This window comes from Lepidochelys kempii, chromosome 3, assembly GCF_965140285.1.
Source record: "Lepidochelys kempii isolate rLepKem1 chromosome 3, rLepKem1.hap1, whole genome shotgun sequence".
Lineage (NCBI taxonomy): Eukaryota > Metazoa > Chordata > Testudines > Cheloniidae > Lepidochelys > Lepidochelys kempii.
Window position 1 is genome coordinate 127,002,048 of NC_136382.1, and position 23,339 is coordinate 127,025,386.

At 42.4% G+C, this 23,339-nt stretch overlaps 1 protein-coding gene across 2 annotated transcripts; it reads right to left on the minus strand.

Annotated features, from left to right (window-relative positions):
- Positions 1-1,837: 1,837 nt before the first annotated feature.
- MPC1 (mitochondrial pyruvate carrier 1) lies at positions 1,838-21,995 on the minus strand. Of its 2 annotated transcripts, XM_073337907.2 has the most exons (5): positions 21,719-21,995; positions 15,030-15,033; positions 9,764-9,860; positions 3,870-4,002; positions 1,838-3,370 (listed from the first exon to the last, which is right to left on the minus strand). In XM_073337907.2, the coding sequence occupies exons 1-5, from the start codon at positions 21,787-21,789 to the stop codon at positions 3,352-3,354; spliced, it is 324 nt and encodes a 107-aa protein (XP_073194008.1). In that variant the 5' UTR covers positions 21,790-21,995; the 3' UTR covers positions 1,838-3,351. The 2 variants fall into 2 exon arrangements, with proteins under 2 accessions (XP_073194008.1, XP_073194007.1); XM_073337906.2 differs by lacking the exons at positions 15,030-15,033; positions 21,719-21,995 and adding an exon at positions 12,725-13,026.
- Positions 21,996-23,339: the final 1,344 nt, after the last annotated feature.

Here is a 23,339-nt window from a genome sequence, read left to right on the forward strand (position 1 = left end):
AGAAGGCCCAGTTTGGATAAGCATGCAAGCTTTGGGATGATTATTGACACCTCTTTAATCAGGTTTCAGAGTAGCAGCCGTGTTAGTCTGTATTCGCAAAAAGAAAAGGAGGACTTGTGGCACCTTAGAGACTAACCAATTTATTTGAGCATAAGCTTCCATGAAACGCTGTGAATACATTCTCTTGAGGCTTTTCCACTTCTATTTCTATGGCATTATAGAAATAAAACACTTTAGAAACTCAGCAATTGAGGTAAATTCTAATATGAACTATTCCACCACTTTTGTTAAAGTAAGTATACACTCAGGAAGTGAACAGCTGACCACACACTGGTTTTGAGGGGGTTAACATGTTAGCCAAGTCATGCAGTTATCTGAAGTTATAAAATATTTAGACTTCTGCCTCATTTTGAGCAAAGACTTCAAAGTCCCAAATTGTTTCTGAGTCCCTTAGAAACCTGAAATTCTGACCAATTTAACTCTAATTTTCATTAAGGTTTCGAATGAATCTAAGGCCGCTTGGGGCTATGTGTGTTAAAACTAACTAAAGTTTGCATTTTTGGTGGTTCCCCCACCCCCTTCACATAAAAAATGAAACTGCTCATTTTAACAGTTTAGATTTATATTTTTAGGCTTACTTGAACTCCAAACACACACAAAGATTAGGAACCTAAACAGGTTCAACATGAAGAAAGTGCTTGGACAAAGCCTTATGAAATAAGGCCAATGTGGCCTGGTTTTTGAATTCACCATTGCATTACTACAGTTTCACACCACTGCAACTTCATTTAAATCAGAAGTTACTGTAACAAAGTGGAGTAATGCAGGGTTGAATCAGGCAACTGAAGTTTACTAGACAATTTTTGTGTGACAACAAGGAGAGACATGAACTATTTTTAAACCTATAGGGAGAAAGGAAAGCCCTTTAAGAAAGGATACTTAATAGCCGTTAAAGCATAAGAGTGGGAGTTGGGAGACCTAAGCTCTATTTTCCATCTCCGCCCCATAGTTCCTTTTTGACCTTCTACATATAAAAATGTGGGTGCTTAACATTTGGTTCCTAAATTCAAATTTCGGCACTTAATTCCAGCCATTGACAAAAATGCTGAGCACCCAACAGTTCCAACTGAAATAACTGAAAATCTTGGTTTAAATGACAGGTTTCAGAGTAGCAGCCATGTAAGTGTGTATCCGCAAAAAGAAAAGGAGGACTTGTGGCACCTTAGAGACTAAAATTTATTTGAGCATAAGCTTTCGTGAGCTACAGCTCACTTCATCAGATGCATTCAGTGGAAAATACAGTGGGGAGATTTTCCACTGAATGCATCTGATGAAGTGAGCTGTAGCTCATGAAAGCTTATGCTCAAATAAATTTGTTAGTCTCTAAGGTGCCACAAGTCCTCCTTTTCTTCTTGGCTTAAATGTGTGTCATCTTATCCTTACTTGTAATATGGTCAGACTAATGATTCCCTTCCTCAAAGGGAGCATTGTTTTCCCCCTCATCCATTTGCAATATTGCATTAGCAGCTTTGTGCATTATAATTTCACTCCTTCCTCTGAAGTATCTGGTAATGGCCACTGTTGGAAGGATCATCCTTTGCCTTGAAGAGATTACAGACATGAAGTAAATAGGAACAAAGGCATACAGGCAGAGAAGAAAATGTTTAACTATTGCATAACTAGCCAGCAGCACATGATCCGCTTGAGACATGTTGAACAATTGGTACTTTCAACTGAAAAATTCCCCCAATGGAAAGACACATCCATGTACCCCTTTATTAGTGGCCATTTGTGTGTTTTCTGATCAATGGGATATAAACAACCATCAAGATCAATGTTATTTTCCTCAAGTGAAAACTAATCAGATTTATTTGATTTGTCATTGGTACAATTAACCCTGTGTCACAGTAAGAATTCCAGAGAGATGTTTCCTCATCTCTTTCCTGATCCAACAAATCCCATTTATGTAAAGGATAACAAAGTTTCTCTCTATATAAAGAAATCTGTCAACTGTATGCCAATAATTCCACAACAGTCAGTAAAAACAGTAACAGTATTTTTGTACACCAGTTTGTTTAATTTTAACTTCAGCTCATTACAACAGAAAATGGCCCCTATATCAGACTTCCCATATGTAGGATATTTCCTTTAAGATCTGATACTGGAGTATAAGAAGAATATTCAATTTTATTGTGAAGAGAGACTACTTGCAGAGTTTTATCGAAATTATTTATTGTCATTATTTTGATTAAAACTTTTTGACGGTACATACTTAGGTTGGGACACACATTTTACTGTCCAAAAGTTATTTCACTGATAAAATTATGTCTGTCACATACATTCTTTATGTTGTATGCATTATTTGCAGTTGTTGATGCCACTTTCAAGCAAGTAGAAAAAAAAAACTTGACTGCCACAATGTGGAGGCAACCAGACAATGGAGTTTTATCCTTCAGATCTTACCCTGACAAGGCTCCCACTGAAGTAAAGGGAAGGTTTTTTTGCCTGAATAAGGACTGGAGCAACCTTCAGAGGTCCAAGTGCACAAAACAAATATGTTTAACAAAATATAAAAATCCACAACATGTCAAGCTTCTTAAATACGCATGTTCATAACCACTGTTACTCTCCTTTGGTTTACAAGAAATTCTTGCTTCTCTCAAGGTGACTAGGGAGCAGGAATTATGTAAACAAATAAGTAACCTACTCTTTCAGGTAAAAATCCATTCGTCACTTTACTGAAAACAGACATGCAGTGAGTGACCTGGCAACTTGGAACTGGCAAGTCTGCAAATACATATTTTTAGATCAGCAAGACATTGCTGAAGTCTGATATAAATTTTAATGATGAAACAGTCAGGAATGGATGCTCCCCAAGTACTATGTTAAATGGTTTCTAAAATGTTTAAATATGCAGAACAATTACACCACCCACAATTGTGTCTTACTGACCTCTACGTTCATACTGATTTAGCAGGCTTAAGATACATGAAATGATCCTGTGCCATTCAGTTATGTAGCTGGTTAAATAAAAAAAGTTCTCATCTTTTAAAAATAATTATTGAACACATGATTTGGAAAGTAATTTCATTAACAGAAAAGTCAATACTTGTAAGGCAGCAAAGAGTTAGATGTAATTGTTTACATTCAGAAGAGTACTTTACAAAAAAGGCAGTCCACAAAATTTAGTGGAAGGATGATGTGTTTTATGTTGGCAAGATTTTGTATTCATGATAATTTTTATGATGGAGAAGAAAATGCAAAAGTCTGCATCACAGCAGCTGTAGAGTTTTTCCTTTGTTGTAATTCATGATGAGGAGCACATTCCCTGTTTTTCCAAGATAAAGATATTTAGTTCTTCTTTTCCATCCTACCAAGAAAAACAGGAGAATTCAGTGAAGGTCTTAGTATTTAATTACAATTATTGACTAATGCTTGAACATACTGTAAAAATCAAAGGTTGGGTATGAAAAAGACTTACTAAATTATCACCTTACCACAACAAAACTGGTCCCTAAACTTTCCTGTTTTGTGCAGTTTAGTTTTAAGTGTCCTAAAAGATGGGAGTTCCTAAACTATCGTGTCAGCGTGTGGGGAGGCAATGAAATGTTCAGCATTTGCTTTGCTTTTCTGCAATTTGTTTCCTGGGAAGCCTTCTTCTCAGCAGCTGCTCTCTGTGACCGAGATTAACAACTAGCAATGGGATGTTACCGCAGAAGGCACCAACAATAACTAGCAGCTAATAGTCATTGCTGATTATAGAAGATGAAAAACTGCAATGCTTCTAATCTGAATTCACGTACACAGAACATCCCTAGCATATGTCAGTTTGTTATCCCCTCCCCACACGGATTTTAAAATTCACTCACTTGAATTTCATCAGTCGTCCTCCTTGGATTAGCTGTGCGATTTCATTAGTGAAGTGACATGCAAACAGAAGCCAGTTTCTTGGCTGTACCTTGTAGGCAAATCTCATAAAAGTCAAAGAGTAACAACACAGTGCTGTAAAACAGAGTCAACATAGTGTCAGTGGTAGAGTCCAAGTTTAAGGCCAGAAGGAACCACCATATAATATAGTCTGGATATTGCAGGCCACAACCATCACCCACACACTAAACCCAACAATTAAATGTAGACCAAAGTATTACAGCCCACTGGAGACTAGACTATTATAAGCCACAGGAAGAGAATAGGAAGGACCAAAGTGCACCAGTGCCCAAGGCCTCTGCAGTGGCAGGAAAACAATTAAGTGAGATAACCCAGATAATCCTGGCAAGTGACCTGCACCCACATGCTGTAGAGGAAGGCAAAACCAAAGAACCAACCAAACTAAAAAAACCCCACAAAAAACCCATCACTGGCTTATGTTTAAAATATTACGTGGTAAGTTTCTCAAACTTCTATTTGTTAAGACACCATTTCATGCAATCAATACTAATTTTATGGCAAACCACTATTTAGCAACTACTGAATGCATTTCTCCTTTACTATGGCAGCACCTCAACAGAGGCAAACAATTCTATAAGTTGTCTGTTTTGCTTGGATCCAAACACAGAGTTGCAATAGCTGTGGCTCTCTGAATCCCTCAGTGGCTTCCTATAACCACACACAAGTTACCAAAGCATCTTCAGTTCAGTGTCCAAATCCATCTCCCATTGCCGCCAATATTGATTCCAATGGGAGCTGGATCATGCCCTAAATAAATAAGGCCTTCTCACAAAGTTGAATCTATTGGCACATTCCTAGCAAGAACCTTCTTTAAAATATAATTCCTACCATATTTAAGTATAGTTCTTGCTAGGAAAGGACTAACAGTATTTTTAAAAGCAACTAACGCTCCCCTTGTTAAAAAAAAACAAAACAAAAACTCCATTTTCCAAAATAGACAACTTACAAGAGAAAGTCTAACTTAAGGTAGGCACACAAATGATTAACAATTTTAATCTGCAGTTAAGTGCTCTTAGTGTAAGGGAGTAGAAAATTTAAATCCAAGGAAAATATATTTTTGCTGTAGTGTAAGCTTTCAGTTTTTGATGGAAATTCAGATGCAAGAAAATCTTTTGTGAGCCCTAGTGAAACAGCTCTGTGGTAATAGGACAACAGACCTTGTCTCAGAAGAGAAAGCCTTATATTTTATGAGAATCGTTTGCATTTCTGGCAGAAAGAATTTTCATTTTGTACAAAATGAAAGCAACGCATTCAAACTTATAGCAAAAATTATGCTTTGTGGAGAGAAATACTCACCTACTAACCTTTGTAATAGTGCTGAAGGATGACTGCAGCATCAAACATTATAAATAAAACTATTTCTTAACAGTCATATAACCTTCTGCTTGTAAACAGGTACTAAGTTGAAACTGAACTAGCTAACTAAACATTGTGTTGTAGTATACATATATTTGATGGAGCAAAGTTCTTTCGCAAAAATCTTTGAAGTGTTGTGCAATTTCACTATTTAAAAATCCTCCCAAAACCAAAATGGATGTTTAAGTTTTCATCCCATTTGGAATGTACTATTTCACTATATGGAGAAGATGGTTAGTTTCAACATTGGCCTGAAACACGTATTTTACCTGTGCAACACTTACCAAAAAGAAGACCTTGCAAAACAGGTACAGTAAATGCAATAAAATTTTAAGCACCCAGCATCAGCTATATCAGGGGCGGGCAAATTTTTTGGCCTGAGAGCTGCTTCGGGTTTCGGAAATTGTATGAAGGGGCGGTTAGGGGAGGCTGTGCCTCCCGGCCCGGCCCCCACTTCTCGCCCCTTGACGCCCCCCCCATCCAACCCCCCTGCTCCCTGTCCCCTTACCGCCCCCGAAACCCCCACCCAACTGCCCCCCACCGTCCCATCCAACCCCTCCTCTCATTCCTAACTGCCCCCTGGGGACCCCAGCTGCATCCAACCACCCCTTCTCCCTGTCCCTGGAACTCCTGCCCCTGACTGCCTGTCGCTGCCCCATCCAACCCCCCTCTCCTTCCTGACTGTCCCCCCCCCCCCCCCAACCCCTGCCCCCATTCAACCCCCATTCCCTGCCCTCTGACTGCCCCTTCCCACCCCCATTCCCTGCCCTCTGACTGCCCCTTCCCCATCCACCCCCCCCGGACCACCCTAAACCCCTCAGCCCCCTGACCACGCTTCCTGGCAGCGCTACAACTGCGCTGGCCAGCTAGAGCCAGCCATGCACCGCGCACCAAAGAGCGCTGGGTCAGGCCGGGCTTTGCAGCTGCGCTGACTCAGGAGCCAGCCCCACCGCCCAGAGCATTGCGCCCTCGGTGCAGGGAACTGAGGCTGTGGGGGAGGGAGAATAGCGGGGGAGGGGCTGGGGGCTAACCTCCCAGGCCAGGAGCTCAGGGGCTGGGCAGGAGGGTCCAGCGGGCCATAGTTTGCCCACCTCTGAGCTATATAGTAAGGGCACTCTAAAGGCTGAACAAAGTTAGTTCAAAATATCCCTTTTCATTAGTTGCATAGGACAAAGCAGTTCCACTATGAAGATGAAAAGGAAGTGATGTGTTTTATTTATCAATTTCTGCAGCATAGGCTAGATTAAAAGTGGCAATTTCCTTTTGTGAGACATCTAAAAACACAGAATCAGGCCCCACTGGGATTCACAAAACCCCCACTCAGCTGCCCCTGGTTGCTGTAGGCACCTAAACTTGCTCAGCACCTAAGTTTTTGCAGTAAAAATTTCCTAGGCACCTATGTTTTTGCCACTGAGCATGAGCACAGCAGACCCATGCCAGGCATCTGGCTGCCTAAGCCCCAGAGCAATTCACCAACCGCAGGAAGATAGGCATTCCTCTGCCTAACTTGCCTGCAGGGCCCAATCTGATGCATTCACAGCTTGCACGCTGGCTTAAACCCCTATAGGTGATCTTACATAAATCCCTGCTCCACCTGAGGAGGAGAAGTGATTTGAGCAGGGATTTGCGAACTCTCAGGTGAGTGCCCTAAGCACTGGGCTATGGGATATTCTGATATGGGACTCCCTGAGGCTACGTCTATGCTTTGAGCTAGAGGTGAAAGTCCCAGCTCCAGTGAAAATACTTGTGTCAGCTCTCATCAAGCTAGTGTGCTAAAGATAGTGTAGCCATGGTAGCATGGAAAGCAGCAACATGGGCTAGCAGCCCTGAATACAAAGCTGTCAGACCCTGTGGATAAGTACTTGGGGCACCTAGCCCATGCCAACATTCGCTGCTGTCCATGGTACCATGGCTACACTATCTTTAGCACACAAGTACGTCCACTGGAGCTGGGACTCACACCCCTAGCTCAAAGCATAGCCCAAGCCTTAGGGAGTCCCATATCAGAATATCCCATAGCTCAGTGGTTAGGGCACTCACATGAGAGGTGTCAGAGTCCAGTTCAAGTCCCTTCTCCCCCTCACTTGCAAGGTGGATTTGAAGCAGGGGGTCTCCCACATCACAGGTGAGTACCTGAACCACTGGACTAAAAGAAGGGACATAATTTGCGATGGAGCAAGGGGAGCAGTTCTCTCCCAACCCTGAGATCTCGCAGAATGCAATATAATCACACAACCTTCTATATGTTAAACAGTCTCCTCCTCCCCAAATTTTTTCTGAAATGACACCACAGGCTAAAAGTTATAAGAGAGGTCCTTCTCCTCTGCCTTTCTCCCCCATCTTCTTGCTAAACAGGCACCTAGCACCAAGAGAGGGTTTGCAGTGGAGAATCCCAATCAGAGGGAAGCACCTATCCCAGACTTCAAGCACCTGTCTCAGAGTACACACCTCTCAGTTTGGCATCTCCCATTGGCTAGCTTAGGCAACGACTCACCTAGCATGCTGGTTTTTGTGAATCCCTTTTTAAGGCATCTCTCTGTCCCTATTCATTGTATAGGGAGCCAAGGTGCTGAACTCAGACTTTGTGAATCTTAGTGATTTTGTAAGTGCCTAAACATTAATCAGGGCAATGCTCAGCATCACCACGCCCAAGTTCTTTTATGCATGTAGCTCCACGTTTTGTAATTTTAAAAGAGGCTTGCTAGTCAAGCCCCTATTGGGATTTATACTACATTATTTCCTTTATCAAGGGCAAGTTCTGCTCATCTTACTCAAGTACTCAGACTTCAGTTGGAACACTTATGTATAAGGAGACTGAGTTCTCTGCAATGTTTAGAGGGCTAATAAAAAAATGTTGGTTTTAGTTTTCAACAGGAGTCTTATGGCCTAGTCAGCTGACAGATATACATAAATTCTGTATATCAGGGACCAAATCCAGTCACTTAGAAAAAGAGGAACTCGAGAGGTTAAAAAAATTCTCACTGCCAGTGCAGTTTTATTTTAAAAGCAAGTCACATTTTTCATCCTGTGTATGTAATTTTCTCTGTTTATATTTTAATACCTCAATTATCCACAAGCAGAAGAGAAAATTAACTGCCAAAAAATACAAATGATGATTTATGCTCTTGACACAGTGTGAATTTTTGCTGTGCAAGAAATAGGCTTGCTAGAGAAGATCTTAAAGTTTTGTTCTGGATGAAATTTGAAAAAGGTTTCAGAAAATTTCACTATATTGCATGTGAATGCCATATAAGAAAAAAATGGTATACTGTATTTTCCTGTCTGGATGTGCCTCACTTTGGTTGAGCTGAGCAGTTGATCACTGAAGCGTATTTCATAGCTTGCACAGAACAAAGCAGTGTTTATGTTAGTAACAAAGGGGTCTTCCATCTCAGTAAGCAATATTGGCCATCTTGAGCGCAATATTCAATAGACAGTGACTCAATTATCCAATAATACTTGTTTGAAGCAATCAGATTAAATGGGTAGAAGTCAGATGTTTTGTTATAATAAGCACACGTTTTTGCTTTGTGGGAATTTGCTCAAAAGACTATTGAACAAATTAAGTGGCTATACTTTGGCTAATGTAAATGTCATTATGTAAGTAAGAGCTGTATATTAAACTTAAAGGATTTTTGTTTGGTTTTATTTTTATCATGCAACAAGAAAGGAAATCCAATATATCAGAAGGAAAGCAGACACTAGGGCAAAGTGTCCAGGAAAAGTACATTCCAGGAAAAACAAGCGTTTAAATGAAACCACTCTTGCATTTCCAAGCAGCAAAACTTCTGAACAGAATGCAGAGCGAATGAACGGTAAGGAGTAGTTTTAAAGAGTGATTGTAACTCCCTTGCATTTGTAGAAAACCTTCTAATAGACAGTTACTCTCTAAAGGCAATTTAATTCTGTTACTAAGGGTGCAGGCAGCTTCAGAAGACATTTCCTTTCAAAGTTCTCCAGTTGGCAAGTATTATAAACTTAAATCCCATACCACACAGAAGCAGCATCAGTGAGACCTCTGGTACAAGAGGGAGACAGTAACAAGTTAACACTGGAAATAAGTTAGGAAAATGTTCAGGAACTAACATTATACAGTAGTAGACAAAGAGGATTAAATTTTCTAAAGCAACTACTGATTTTGAATGCCCAAACTTGAGACATTTTTCAGAGCTCCCCCCCAAATCTACACTAATTACAGAGTATCCACCCTCTGGAAAAAAAATCTGCCCTCTTTAAGATGTTTCAAGTTGGGCACCTCAAAAGAAAAAGAAAAAAAGTACCCAGAAGTTACTAGTTACTTTTTAAAACTTACATCCACAGTATTTTAAATGCAACAAGAGAGTTTACAGATGTGTTAAACTAAAATTAGTGGTTGAAGTGTAGCGTTTGGAAAGTTTTTTATGGACTTGGAAGTAGTTTGACATTTTAAGTCTGTCCCAATTTCAACCCTGTTTCTTACCAAATGTCATTCGGCCACTAATGATCTCTGGAGATTTCTTCATGTCATTAATAGCAGCAATAGGGAGTCCCCAGTTGGCTACCGGTCCCCAAAAGTGCTGTAAATAAAGTGGAAGGAAGCAAAGAGTTTATCCTCTAATTTTGAAAGATTTCATATTTTTCTACTAACATCTACATGTTATTCTTAGATTTTTTTAAGAGAGGAAGTTCTGGAAGAGTAGTAGTGTGTTATAGCTTCCTTTCAAATTGGAATAGAGACAGCTTTCAAGCACACTTAAGTGGAAGGGAAAAAAAAACACTTGTCAAATAAGGGTCTCCTCCTTTCCACTGCAGGGAAAAATCCTCCCGACTTTCCCAAACCCATGTAGATGGGTTTGGCATAGTTTGTCCTATGGGGGACAAGGACAGAACACACCATTCTTCCCAGGCTGTCAAGTGGCAACAGAACCCACTCTGTGGTCACTACTGTAACCTGAGTTTATGCTAGAGTCTACAGACAACTTATGCAAACAAATAGTGCATCTTGTTCATACAAGAAATTCTCCAAACCACTATTCAATATGAAGGCAGGAAAAAAAACCTCAGTGCAAAATACCTCAGTGAATAACTTAAGGGGGCATTCCAGGATTATGCTGCAGGCTAGATTGCTCCCAACAAGCATACCTGAGCTCTTGGCAATCATGCCACATTGTGGAAGCTGTTGGGCAATAACCACCTTTTGTTTAGGTAAATGAGAACAGTTAAATGCTCTTTGTTTAGGGATAGCTGAAGCAATGGAAAACCACTGCCCAAAGACTAGACAACATACAAGTCTCGGCTGTGTCCGAGCCATTTGGTTCAAGGAGTTTCCTGGGGGTCTGATAAGTCAAACCCTCATCCCTGCTTTTAGTTCCAACTGTGTATCCATGCGTGTGCATGAGAAAAGAAAGAAGAAACACCACAGAAACAGAGAAATGGAAGCAAAAAACCCAGATAAGAACTTAGAGCATGATCTTAATAAGAGAGAGAAAGCTTTGGGGCAGAGTGCTGGCTGAAAGAGGCTTGGAACTGTGAGCACAGAAACGGTGACCTGTGTTCAGGGAAACAGGATTTTATGTACGTTCTATGTAAATAGAAATGATTGCATCAAATAAATACCTATCAGGAATTTCTCCTCCTAACAAAAACTATGCACAAGACCAGCAAATTGGCTAACTTCTAAGGCCATTAGGATACCTATTTGCAAGTGAAAGCTGGAATTCTTTGCAGCCAGTTAACACCACTTTTGCATCTATTTTAATATTAACGTTATACATATTCCAGTGATTCAGAACAAGGGAGCATATTGGGGGAGAGAAGCAGGGGGAAAATGGGTTCTTCACCTGTAATTTTAGTTCTTCTGCGGAAGGCCATCCAATGGTCTGGACAGGAGCTTGTGGATTTTACGTGTGCGCTCCACTAGAATAGAGACAGCTTTGCTTCCACCCCCAACTCAAAGGAAGGAAGATAGAATCTAAACTGCCTCTACTGTGGCGGAATAAGCAGATCTAACTCATTAGTAGTGTTCAGACTAGTGGATGCCCACATATGAGAAAAGAGGTAGAAAGCTTATAAAAAACAGCTAAAATAACCCCCATGATCAGTTTTGCTGAGTTAAGTGCTGTTTTGCAGCAAGGTTGGCAATTTTATCTCACCTAACAGTGAGAAGTGACCTCATGTGTTTAAGGTCACAAGGCTAAACACCACAAAGTAACACTGTCAAAAATGACCTAAGTGTCTGACAATGGGACTTGGAGGCTTCTGAAAATTTTATCCGAACAGTTTAGTTTAAGAAGTTTAAATAGTGTGACAATTTACTTGTGAAGGACAGTACAAGACTAGAGAAGTTATAAAAACTTTCATTTCTACTACTGACAATGTGGAAGAACATGAAAGTTGATAGGGAAAGAAAATGCATGAGGAATCACTAATTAAAATCTAACCAATCCATTACTACTCACAATCCCATAAAACAAGAACATTCTGAGTTATGGTATTTCATTTGTACATTAATGACAATGTCTAGGTGAAGGCATATGTGGTTTAGGGACACCTACTACTCAGACACCAAAGTAAGTTAACATATGCTATAATAGCTAGAATCACAGCAGCAGAAATTCAGTAACAGTGATCTGTTATGGGGGGGGGGGGGACGGGACTTGTATATAACCAAGTTATTTTAATAGTTTCAATGTTCTGTTTAAAACTACAGTTTTTTTGTGTGACTGCAGGTACGTTCTAGCCCACATCCTAACTAAGGGTACATCTTCACTACCCGCCAGATCGGCGGGTAGCGATCTATCAGGGATTGATTTATCGCGTCTCGTCTAGACACGATAAATCGATCCCCGAATCGATGCCTGTACTTCACCTCAGCAGGAAGAGTAAGCGGAGTCGACGGGTGAGCTGCTGCGGTCGACTCGCCGCCATGAGGACAGCCAGGTAAGTCCTGGTAAGAACCCCCCACCGCAGCGTAACCCAGGCCTAACTTTCTGTTGCTAATGCATCACTTTAAGCAAATTCTGAGTGTAACCGCAATTGCACATACATTGTCAAAAATACCATTTTAAGTACCTCTATAGTTTTCTCTGGATTCATTTAAAATAGTGGAATTTAGTGCTTGAGAACTGACACAATGACAGCACTGGAAAGTGGCTGTCCATCTACCCTCAAAACAGTTTTAGCTTTAGGAGACTTAATGCTAGCTTCTTGTTCTGGGAGGTAGTTTATGTTCATTCAGCATCTGACAAAGCCCTGGCTGGGATGATTTAATTGGGGATTGGTCCTGCTTTGAGCAGGGGGTTGGACTAGATGACCTCCTGAGGTCCCTTCCAACCCTGATATTCTATGATTCCTTATTAGACTGCCTACAAAAGATATTAAGTCCGATGATTATTGTGACATGGGGGTGTTCATTAGAAATGAAAGTCAGAGTTCACTCAACTTGTTTCATATAAATCACTAATCTGCCATTAAATAGTAACTTTCAATCACTACTGATCTGGACCACATTTGAAATGGAGACCAAGATGTAAAAGGCTCCACAATCCCCTTTCCAATCCCGTCAGCCATTCAGTCCGACTCCCTCAGAAGTTTTATGTTTTTCCATCTAGAAAGTAAGAGGATTCAATAGAAATGTAATAAAGTGCAACTTCACATGTACAGGCTGTTTTCAGTCTACATGGGAAATAGACTAGGATAGCCTTCTATGTCAGCCATAGTACAGAACTAACCAAGTACACTGAATCCCACAATATAGTGACCCATGATTTCCAGAGTCAGTAATGGAGATAACTGGACCATTAGAGACAGTCTAAAGTGAAAGCTGTAGGACTGTGCTGTTTACTGTCTGAAGTAAACACAGTTAAAAATAAAACATTCAATTAATCTAGCAACAACACATGACTGTGTAGTAGTCAGAGATGGAACTCTAAATCAATCCCATGCCCCTAGCAAACAGTGACTGAGGAGCTGTGAAGGAAACCCATATCTTTCTGAAGTGATTCCTTAGCTGCTTTAGTCCTCCTTAGATGAGGGGATTGTTAGCCTGATACCTCTCTACTCCCATGTGTGAGCACAAATTTTATTAACTCACCAGTCCTGAAGGTTAGTAATGCACTTCCTTAGACTGAGTCAGGTCAGTTCATAACAATGTTAGTACAGCAAGATTACAAATGGCTGAAATGAAGTAGAAAAAGCTTTTTCTTACCGTACTATGTTGTCAGCGTTCATTATGGTTCACCATTCAGATGATGCATGAAAGAGGAGCAGAAAAGAGTTAGTTTCCTTCAAATTACTGATCTTGAGTGGAAGACATAAGTTATGGTGCAGCAATTTCTCTCAATTAAGTATCAGAGGGGTAGCCGTGTTTGCCGCTTTTACAGATCCAGACTAAGTCTTTAAGGTGCCACAGGACTCTTTGCCGCTTTCTCAATTAAGTTATTATACTAAAACCAAAAATATTTAACACTTGTCTTGATATAATACAAAATTTTACCTTCTAAATAGTCTTTTCTCTCATCTAATGTACTAAGGTGAGATCCTGGTCCCACTGTAGCAAGTGGGAGTTTTGCCATGGACTTCATTGGGGCCAGGATTCCACCTCTAGTGTTTTTTTTAAGATCAAGAGGGTGTCAAAAGCCTAACTGAGCTCTAAAAGTAATGTGGCCGGCTGCCTCTTCCATCTAACTACAAACTAAGAAAAAAATATAATGATGTGTAGGGTTTTATTCCTGGTGAAGTCATACAAGCAGTAATTAATGTAAATCACAAAAGAAGTTGCATTTGCTTTTGATAAAGAAACCAAGAATCAAATTTACCCTCTAGTTCATGGAAAGTTGCCAATGAGGATTTCACTGTTACAATGCTTAGGAGACCCAACCTTAAAAACACCGTTATATTGTACATTATCTCCATGCTGACAAACTTCAACGGCTTGACACACAAAACACTTAATTGAAGTCTATTATACCCATATACTACAGTATGATATGGTTGGGTCAATGCTAGCTGCTGACACATATTTGGGACTGTCTGCTGCTACAAGATACAGGGTGAACATAAAAGGGCAAAACCAAATATGCATTAGAAATTGCCATGCATTATCTTGAGATGCACAAATTTTACCCTAATCAATCCCACAATTCTGTACTCTTACATTAGAGTCTGTATGGTAAGAAGTTTCTGAAGACATTACTCTTATTAGTTTGAGACACTGTCTAGATGCAATAGCTTACCATAGGTATGTGCATGACCAACATGTACCCCTGCATATCTAAGTTATCAGCCTCTACTTTTAAATGCATATTCAGTAGAACCACCAAAGGCATGTTTTCACTATTATTTCTAGTGTTCTTCCATTTTGTAACCATGCTTACTGGGGGATTCAAGATGCTGCAGGTGGACTTCTTTGGGTGTGCCCCACAAGTAACTTATTATTGGGCTGCTGAGTATACAAGGTTTTTTAAAATATGACATGAGAGAATGCTTCATTAACACCTTAGACTTTTTTTAGTAAGCTCCATTTTAGTACATGTGACAAGTTTGTTGGCTTCATGACTGTGTAACTTACGTGTTTTCCCCACTGGTCTGCATAATCTATAGTCATTGAGCCAATCTCCACTTGACTCCACCGAAGAGCAGTTACATCAGGATGAATCTAGTCCATTTTTTGATGGTTGCAGTGATGGCAGGAAGTGCCATTTTCATGAAAACAGTTACAATGTATGTTTAGCTATGTTTGTGGAAACAGTGCTAGTCAAGCCAGCTAAAAGAACTCTCAGACTTAAGTCCATATTCTAATGGAAGTTTAATGCCAATTAAATTCAGTCTGAAACAGGGTCTAAAATACTGTTATTTTAACAGTAGAACTCACAACCTGTCCAGATGGGGGAGATTCTTTTTCCCCCAACCAAATCCTTTTTGCTCATCTGCCCTTGGGACAGCTACCACTGTGGGAGGAATATGAAAAACCAAGGTTACACAAACTCCTCCTTCAAAAGCAAACGCATATTTAGCCCAGTGCTTTGCAGCCAAGAACAGATCAGTTTCACCAACAGATGTTGTAATCTCTCCATTCTTAGATGTATTAGACTGCAATATATGTTTGTTCCTGAAGTATAATGGCTCTATCCTCAGTTAGCCATTTCCACAAAGGTAAGTGCAACCCTTCAAAAGCAGAGCCCCTCTCCTCCTGAGAGAGAACGATATGGTTAGTCACAATATGTCAGGCTTAGGGCTTGTCTACACTGGCAATGTACAGCGCTGCAACTTTCTTGCTCAGGGGTGTGAAAAAAACACCCCGCTGAGCGCAGCGAGTTTCAGTGCTGTAAAGCGCCAGTGTAGACTGTGCACCAATGCTGGGAGCCGTGCTCCTAGCACTGGTAGCTATGCCCCTTGTGGAGGTGTTTTTTTGGTTTTTGTTTTTTTAAGAGCACTGGGAGAGCTCTCTCCCAGCGCTCTGCTGCGACCATTCAAGCCACAGTTAAAGCGCAGCATTGCCAGTGTAGACTAGCCCTTAGAAATCCCTAAAAGGAGCAGCTAGGAATCTAAGGGCTAGTCTACCTGAACAATTAGAGCATGGCAAGCTGTGGTGGGAATCTACCTTGCACCAGTGGTTGATGAATTAACTGTCCTGCTGATGTGCATTAACAGTTTGTTAAGATGCTCCCAACTAGTCCCATTTCAAAGGGGACTATCTCAAAGCGCTCGATTAACACATATCAGCAGGACAATTAAATCATGAGCCACTGGTGCAAGGTAGAGTAATACTCCATCTTGCCATGCTCTAATTGTTCAGGTAGACAAGCCCTACATTAAAATCAACATGGTAGCCAGGGCAATTTAGAGCACTAGCAACGGGTGCATTTTGTAAGACTGGCAAGCAGTCAGGCACATTCTGTACTAGCTTAAGCTTCCTCAAGGTTTCAGGTATATTAAAGTGAACTAGTCAAGGTGACAGAGGCATGAAATGACTATAGCAAGCATCCACATTCACCAGCAACTGTCACAATTGCCTTGGCCAAGCATAGATGGAAAATGTGTCATTTCCTCCTCCCCCCCCGGTGGGTCATTTGTGAGCCATGGTGACCCATGAGACCAAAGTCAGGAAAGAGGGTATTTTAGTGGCCACTTTATCAATCATGAATAATAGTGTATTACAACCAATGGTGCTCTGCGGGCCTTTAATGGTGCCTCACATTGAGCTGTCCTGAGTTGTAGATGAGGCCCAGGTACACTTCAGAAAGTGGCTCTCAACTGGCACCCCTCAGAGGGTCAACAGGAATTATGATGATTGGTGTCCATTGTGGGTTTTTAGACTCTGGGATTTGATTTACATGCATGAAATTCCCTTCATTAGTACCTTACTATTTACACAAAAGGTTCTTGTTATAACCAGATCTCGTCTGGTCTAACGGTGAGTCTGTCCTCTTTCAGCTCTGGCATGAAAGATGGTCAAGATAAAGGCTTCAGTGGTAGTATTTGATGGGTGAAACCCACTCAAGACTTATGCTTCATGTAAGTCACAATTCAGTGGAATAATAAGGCTTGAGTGGAACTTAACTGATGCATGAGCATTGTGCTGGCCTTTGACGAAGGAGGGACGTTAACCACGACATTAAAAAAAATGTAGGGTAAAAAACTGATGGTCAATTGTGTACATATAGTTGGACATACGGGCATTTAGATTCCTATTTAATAATCATTTCAGAGAAACCAGAACTTAAGGGTTGTTACAGCATCTGTTGAATCAACTGATTACATACTTAGAACACAGTTTAATAGAATGATTTGTTATATTACAGTATTTAGAATCAACATCTATCTTGAGACATAGGAGGCACTAAGTTTGTCTATCAAAAGTGAATTGTGGGTATAAGATTCGAAAAAACCCACTATGAATTTAAACATGTTACCCATTAAAAGAGCCTGACTTAAAATGCATTTACGGATGCACTTTGAAGACTTGCAAAGTTGTTGTCTCAGTCATAATTCATCTAAATACCCCGTGATATGTTGCTATCCCTGTAAGAGGAGGGTAGATTGGCTTTCCTGGAGAAGGTTACCTATTTGGGAAAGGACAAGCCTACAATAAGGAGCCTAGGAAGACAACACAATTGGAAGGTATGATTTTTCCTGTGTCATGGCTAAAATGGAGATTTTTGGCTGGTATCCTTTGAGTCTTTGCAATTCTTCAACTTCAATCTTTGGAATCAAGATCACAGTTACGGGCTCCCAGTAAGACAAGAAACTGTGTTCATACAAAGTGGAGCTTATAAATACACACTGGACAAAATAATCAACTTAAAAAAAGATTTCTAGTACACTAAAACTGTAAAAATCTAACAGATGATAATTCAGTAAGAGATAGGATCGAATAAGTACGTATGTAGAAAGCAACGCCATGAAACCAGAGCCCTTTGAAACATTAAAGAAATTAAGATTTGGAACAATATGGTATCCTGTTTAGCAAGTTCCTTCCAGACTGGTAAGCCTTTAAAATAACTGAAGGAGAAAAAAAGCCAAACAAAAAAAACCCCAGCCGTCTTTTCTGCAAAAAAATGTTCCCACATCATGGAATGTGTATGGGTAATGTTCTTAAGGTGAAAAGAAAAGGAGTACTTGTGGCACCTTAGAGACTAACCAATTTATTTGAGCATGAGCTTTCGTGAGCTACAGCTCACTTCATCAGATGTTTACCGTGGAAACTGCAGCAGACTTTATATACACACAGAAATCATGAAACAATACCTCCTCCCACCCCACTGTCCTGCTGGTAATAGCTTATCTAAAGTGATCAACAGGTGGGCCATTTCCAGCACAAATCCAGGTTTTCTCACCCTCCACCCCCCCACACAAATTCACTCTCCTGCTGGTGCTAGCCCATCCAAAGTGACAACTCTTTACATAATCAAGTCGGGCTATTTCCTGCATAGATCAAGGTTTTCTCACATCCCCCCCACCCCCATACACACACAAACTCACTCTCCTGCTGGTAATAGCTCATCTAAACTGACCATTCTCCAGGTTTAAATCCAAGTTAAACCAGAACATCTGGGGGGGGGGGTAGGAAAAAACAAGAGGAAACAGGCTACCTTGCATAATGACTTAGCCACTCCCAGTCTCTATTTAAGCCTAAATTAATAGTTCTATTAATTAATTAATTAATCTATTAACAAGGTAGCCTGTTTCCTCTTGTTTTTTCCTACCCCCCCCCCCAGATGTTCTGGTTTAACTTGGATTTAAACCTGGAGAATGGTCAGTTTAGATGAGCTATTACCAGCAGGAGAGTGAGTTTGTGTGTGTATGGGGGTGGGGGGGATGTGAGAAAACCTTGATCTATGCAGGAAATAGCCCGACTTGATTATGTAAAGAGTTGTCACTTTGGATGGGCTAGCACCAGCAGGAGAGTGAATTTGTGTGGGGGGGTGGAGGGTGAGAAAACCTGGATTTGTGCTGGAAATGGCCCACCTGTTGATCACTTTAGATAAGCTATTACCAGCAGGACAGTGGGGTGGGAGGAGGTATTGTTTCATGATTTCTGTGTGTATATAAAGTCTGCTGCAGTTTCCACGGTAAACATCTGATGAAGTGAGCTGTAGCTCACGAAAGCTCATGCTCAAATAAATTGGTTAGTCTCTAAGGTGCCACAAGTACTCCTTTTCTTTTTGCGAATACAGACTAACACGGCTGTTCCTCTGAAACCTGTTCTTAAGGTGGGATGACTGATCACAATATCTGCCTGTTTTGTCCATTAAAAAAGAAATTAGATCAGTGTTTTATTAGATATGTACATGACAGACATTTACATTATATATATGCTCCAGCTCCAAGTTCAGTTATGTTATAACTAGAACAACTGGACACTTCCAACTTCACAGGATAGTGTTAAATGAAATATATTGTCCTGAAAACCTTTAGAGTCCTTGAGTTATTTCTAGCCATACCTACATGTCTGCTCCGATTTTTCCTACTCTCCCTCATTTTGCTTCGACTCAAATCTTCTCATTGTTGTCTTGGAATCCTTCATGTCTTCACACTTTTCATCGATCCTTTCTGTCTGAGCTTGCTTCAGCAGGTGCCAAATCTCCTTTTCTGACAGACTTCTCCCACAAAGCCTAAATTTTGATTACTACAAGATTTCTCCACCAAAGCTTGCACTATCTCCTGAATACTATGCTTGCTTGTGTCTATACTAGACAGAAAGTTCCTCTGAGCAACAATTATGTTGTCTTTTGTGTTTGCTCAACACCAAGCACCATTAGTGTTGAGAAAATACTATAAGCAGAGCTGGTTCCTGAGTTAAGATGGCCTGACACTTACCATTATACAACTCTGTTTTCACTTACTTATAACTTTGCCAAACAAATAATTTGGGCTGAAATTTCCTCTGGTCTTTGTGTGCCTCAAATGGACAAAAGATTATTATTTTTTAAATATTTTAAGTCAAAATAGTTCAGTATTTCTGAAAATAAGATTAATAGGGAAAATATTCCACTGTTTTGCCAACGTTAAAAAAATTCTTACAACCATTTTGTTGATAAGCTCTAGCACCTCCATGCTTTCTTACAAGAATCTGAAATTTGGCAGGGAATGGCAGGGTTGCCTTGATGTAAGGGATCTATGCCCTATGCTGTCCCCATGAAAATTCGCTCAAATTTGGCCAAGTTATGAGCCTCTGAAAAAAACAAACAAACAAAAAAAAACACAGTTCACATATGCTCAGTAGAGACTTGTTAGATTCTGGGAGTTAAATGCTCTGAAGACTCCATTTTTACTAGCCAGGCTCCACCCCAGAACTGCAGGGGCTGAGCAGGACCTCCCGGAAATTGCTCCTCACAGCTGCTGTAGGCCCCTGTGGCACTAGACACAAGAATTGGAGTTCAAGACGACTCCTTCCTGTAAATTCAGCTGGCAACAGGCAATGAAGAGAACGAAGCCACTCTATTTGGGTACTGAGCAGCTACAAGAGGAACAGGCTGGGCACACAAGAGTCTAACCATAACATTCCCCTCCAGAACCTGAAACTGAACCTATGAAAGCGAAGTGTCTACATTCCTCGGCTGTCACCAAATAGCTGAGCAATGACGTGAGCTGTAGCTCACGAAAGCTTATGCTCAAATAAATTGGTTAGTCTGTAAGGTGCCACAAGTCCTCCTTTTCTTTTTGCGAATACAGACTAACACAGCTGCTACTCTGAAACCAGGCAAAGTGTGTAATTCACCACTTCTAGTGGTTGGTCCATATAGGTATAGGCTGTTTAGCATCTAACAGTTACTTCTACTACTTGAGCTGATAAGAGTATGCAATCAGGGGTGCTGGAACATTTTTTATAGTGGGGGTACTGTAGGTCACTGAACCACACTGTAAATCCTGTAAATAATGGAATCCACTTCAAGTCAGGGGGTCCTGCAGCACACTCTACACCTCTTGTTCCAGCCCCTATGTATGTAATGTGGCTCTAAAGATCCAAACCCTATTGACAACCCAAGCTGGGGATGAATATGGTTCCAGCTGTTGGAAGGTTTTTTCTTTAAAGATAGGAAATTATACACAAAAACCAATATTATAAAAACATTAATTTTGCAAAGTCAATCACTCAAAATTCAAGAAATGCCTTAAGATTGCCAGTAAAAGTTATTTGGCCCCTTTATGCTTCTATAATTAGAGCCTGCATCATAATGTACAAGCATATACCATTTTTGCCTTGTAAAACTGACATGACAGTTTACCTGCCCTGGCACAGATGCTACAAACCCCGTCTTATCCACGATGAGGACAGTAATAATTAAATTGCCCATCCATTAAAAAAGGTAAGCAGAACGTCGCAAGGTTTCTGTGGCCTGTTTTCATAGTATACTTGGTGCTCCTCTGAGCGTTGCACGGCTCAAATTACAACAGATTTACACACGCGAAAACGGAGCAGGCGCTGCGGTTGCCTCCTGTGAGCGACACGACGCGCACTGCGCTTCGCAAACTTATGTAAACGAGGAGGCCAGTCGCGAACTGCGATTGACCCGTGGACAGCAGCGAATCAGGGCCACAGGCCGACGGTACGGCAGCGACGCCGGCCCGGCGGGAAGGGGTTTCTCGGCGGCTGTGGGAACACCGCCGCCTTGACCCAACCTCGCGGCGCCAACGGCAGTTACTGCGCGCGCGCCGCCAGCCCTCCCCTCTCCTGCCCCGCCCAGCCGGCTCGTCCCGGGACCGCTCCCTCGCTTCGGCGGCCGCCACCGCGCGGCCGAACAGCCCCCCCCCTCGCACGGCGGCGCTGCGGCACGAGCCGCTCGTGAGAGCCAGAGTGCGAGCGCGCAGGGACCCAGCCGGGCCAGTCGAAGGGCCGGTTAAACGGCCCACAACAGCCCCCGCGCGCGGCAGCGGGGGCGGGGCGGACAGTCGCCGGGCAGAGCCGCGCCCAGCCGGCCCCCGCCGCTCTCACCTCATCAGATAGTCCCTGAAGTCCTTGCTGCGCACATAGTCCGCGGCCTTGCGGGCCAGCACCCCCGCCATGGCGGCAGGGGGTATCGGGCACCGGGCGGGGAAGGAGGCAGGGAGCGCGGCGACTACCCCACTCGCTCCGCGTCCCCAACTCCAATGACACCTGCCCCCAGCACCTGGGTCAAACCGGCTCCGCGCGACGCCTCTCGGCTATCGCTTTACGGCAGCGCCACCGCCTCCGTCGCCATGGCGCTCTGGCCGGTCATTGGCCCCGACCGCCCCGCCCCCTACCCTGCCTCAGAGGGGGGGGAGGCGAGCGGCCGCGTAAAGTAGCGCGGCGGGAGGAGGGAACGTTACGTCGTAAAAGCTCAAAGACAAATGCTAAGGAGCTGGTGTCGCCCGCGGAGACGAAAGCGGCGGGTTTGTGAGTCGCTATTGGCTGCTGGCTTCTCCGGTCTTCTGCCCGCCTCTTGACTTGCTGTGTCAAGGGCACTTGCAGCGGCTGCTGCTGTAAGCGGGGCTGTGGCTGCGCGGGGAGCGCGCTCCCGCCTACAGGCGCCCCCCCCCCCCCAGATAACGGTGCCCGTCCAGCCTGGGGGAGGCAGAGGGGCGATTGACCCCCACAAGGCCTGCCTGCCTGCCAGCGTGTTACCTCTTCATCCCTGATCCTGCCTGAAAAGTCATAATCCGTTGCATAGATAACGTAGCCTTTGCTCAGGAATTATGGTGATGGTGGAAAATTGTGAAGTCTGGTTGCCTTTAGACACACAGCCTGCTAGCCGCGGTTTACAACACAGCAGAGGAAAAGCAGTATTGTGAGCTCTCTTGATTTTGTCCTAAATTTTGGGATAGTTCGATTTAAAAAACAAAAACGCCCAGCTCCTGCAGAGATGAGAATCTCAGCTTTCACTAAACCGTGTAACTTTCTAGCCCTCCTGGTTGTGGAGAGGAGTCAGAAAATGTGAAGCCAGTGCATCCTAATGGTTAAACAACGGGTGCCTCCCCATACTGGGGCTGGGGGTGCACAATCTAAAAGGAAGGACATATACTTGCCCCGTGTGTCCTCTGCCCAGTGACACCCTCTATCCTGCCTGGGGCCCCCAGGCTCTCCCCATGCCATGTTACCTGCAGGGGGAGGGCGGTGGCTCTGTCCTTCTTTCCCTCTGCCTCCCCAAGGGCACATTCAGCAGCTGTTCCTGGCATCAGGACAGGGAGAGGGAATGAACAGAACAGGACAGTTTATCAAGTGATCCATCCCCAGTCATCTTGTCCTAGCTTCTGACAGTCAGGGGTTTAGGGACACCCAGGGCATGGGATTTATATCCCTGACCGTCTTGGCTAATAGCTATTGATAGACCACTCTTGCATGAATTTATCAAATTCTTTTTTGAACTCAGTTATACTTTTGGCCTTCACCACATACTCTGGCAACAAGGTTCACAGGTAGAAAAGAGAACAAAGAAATCAGCTGTTAGTGTTGGGGATTAAAACACAGAGCTTTATGGTATGTCTATATGGCAAATAAAACCCATGGCAGCAAGTCTCAGAGCTCAGGTAAACTGACTAGGGCTTGTGCTACAGGGCTAAAATTAGCACCATAACATTCCCACTTAGGCTGAAGC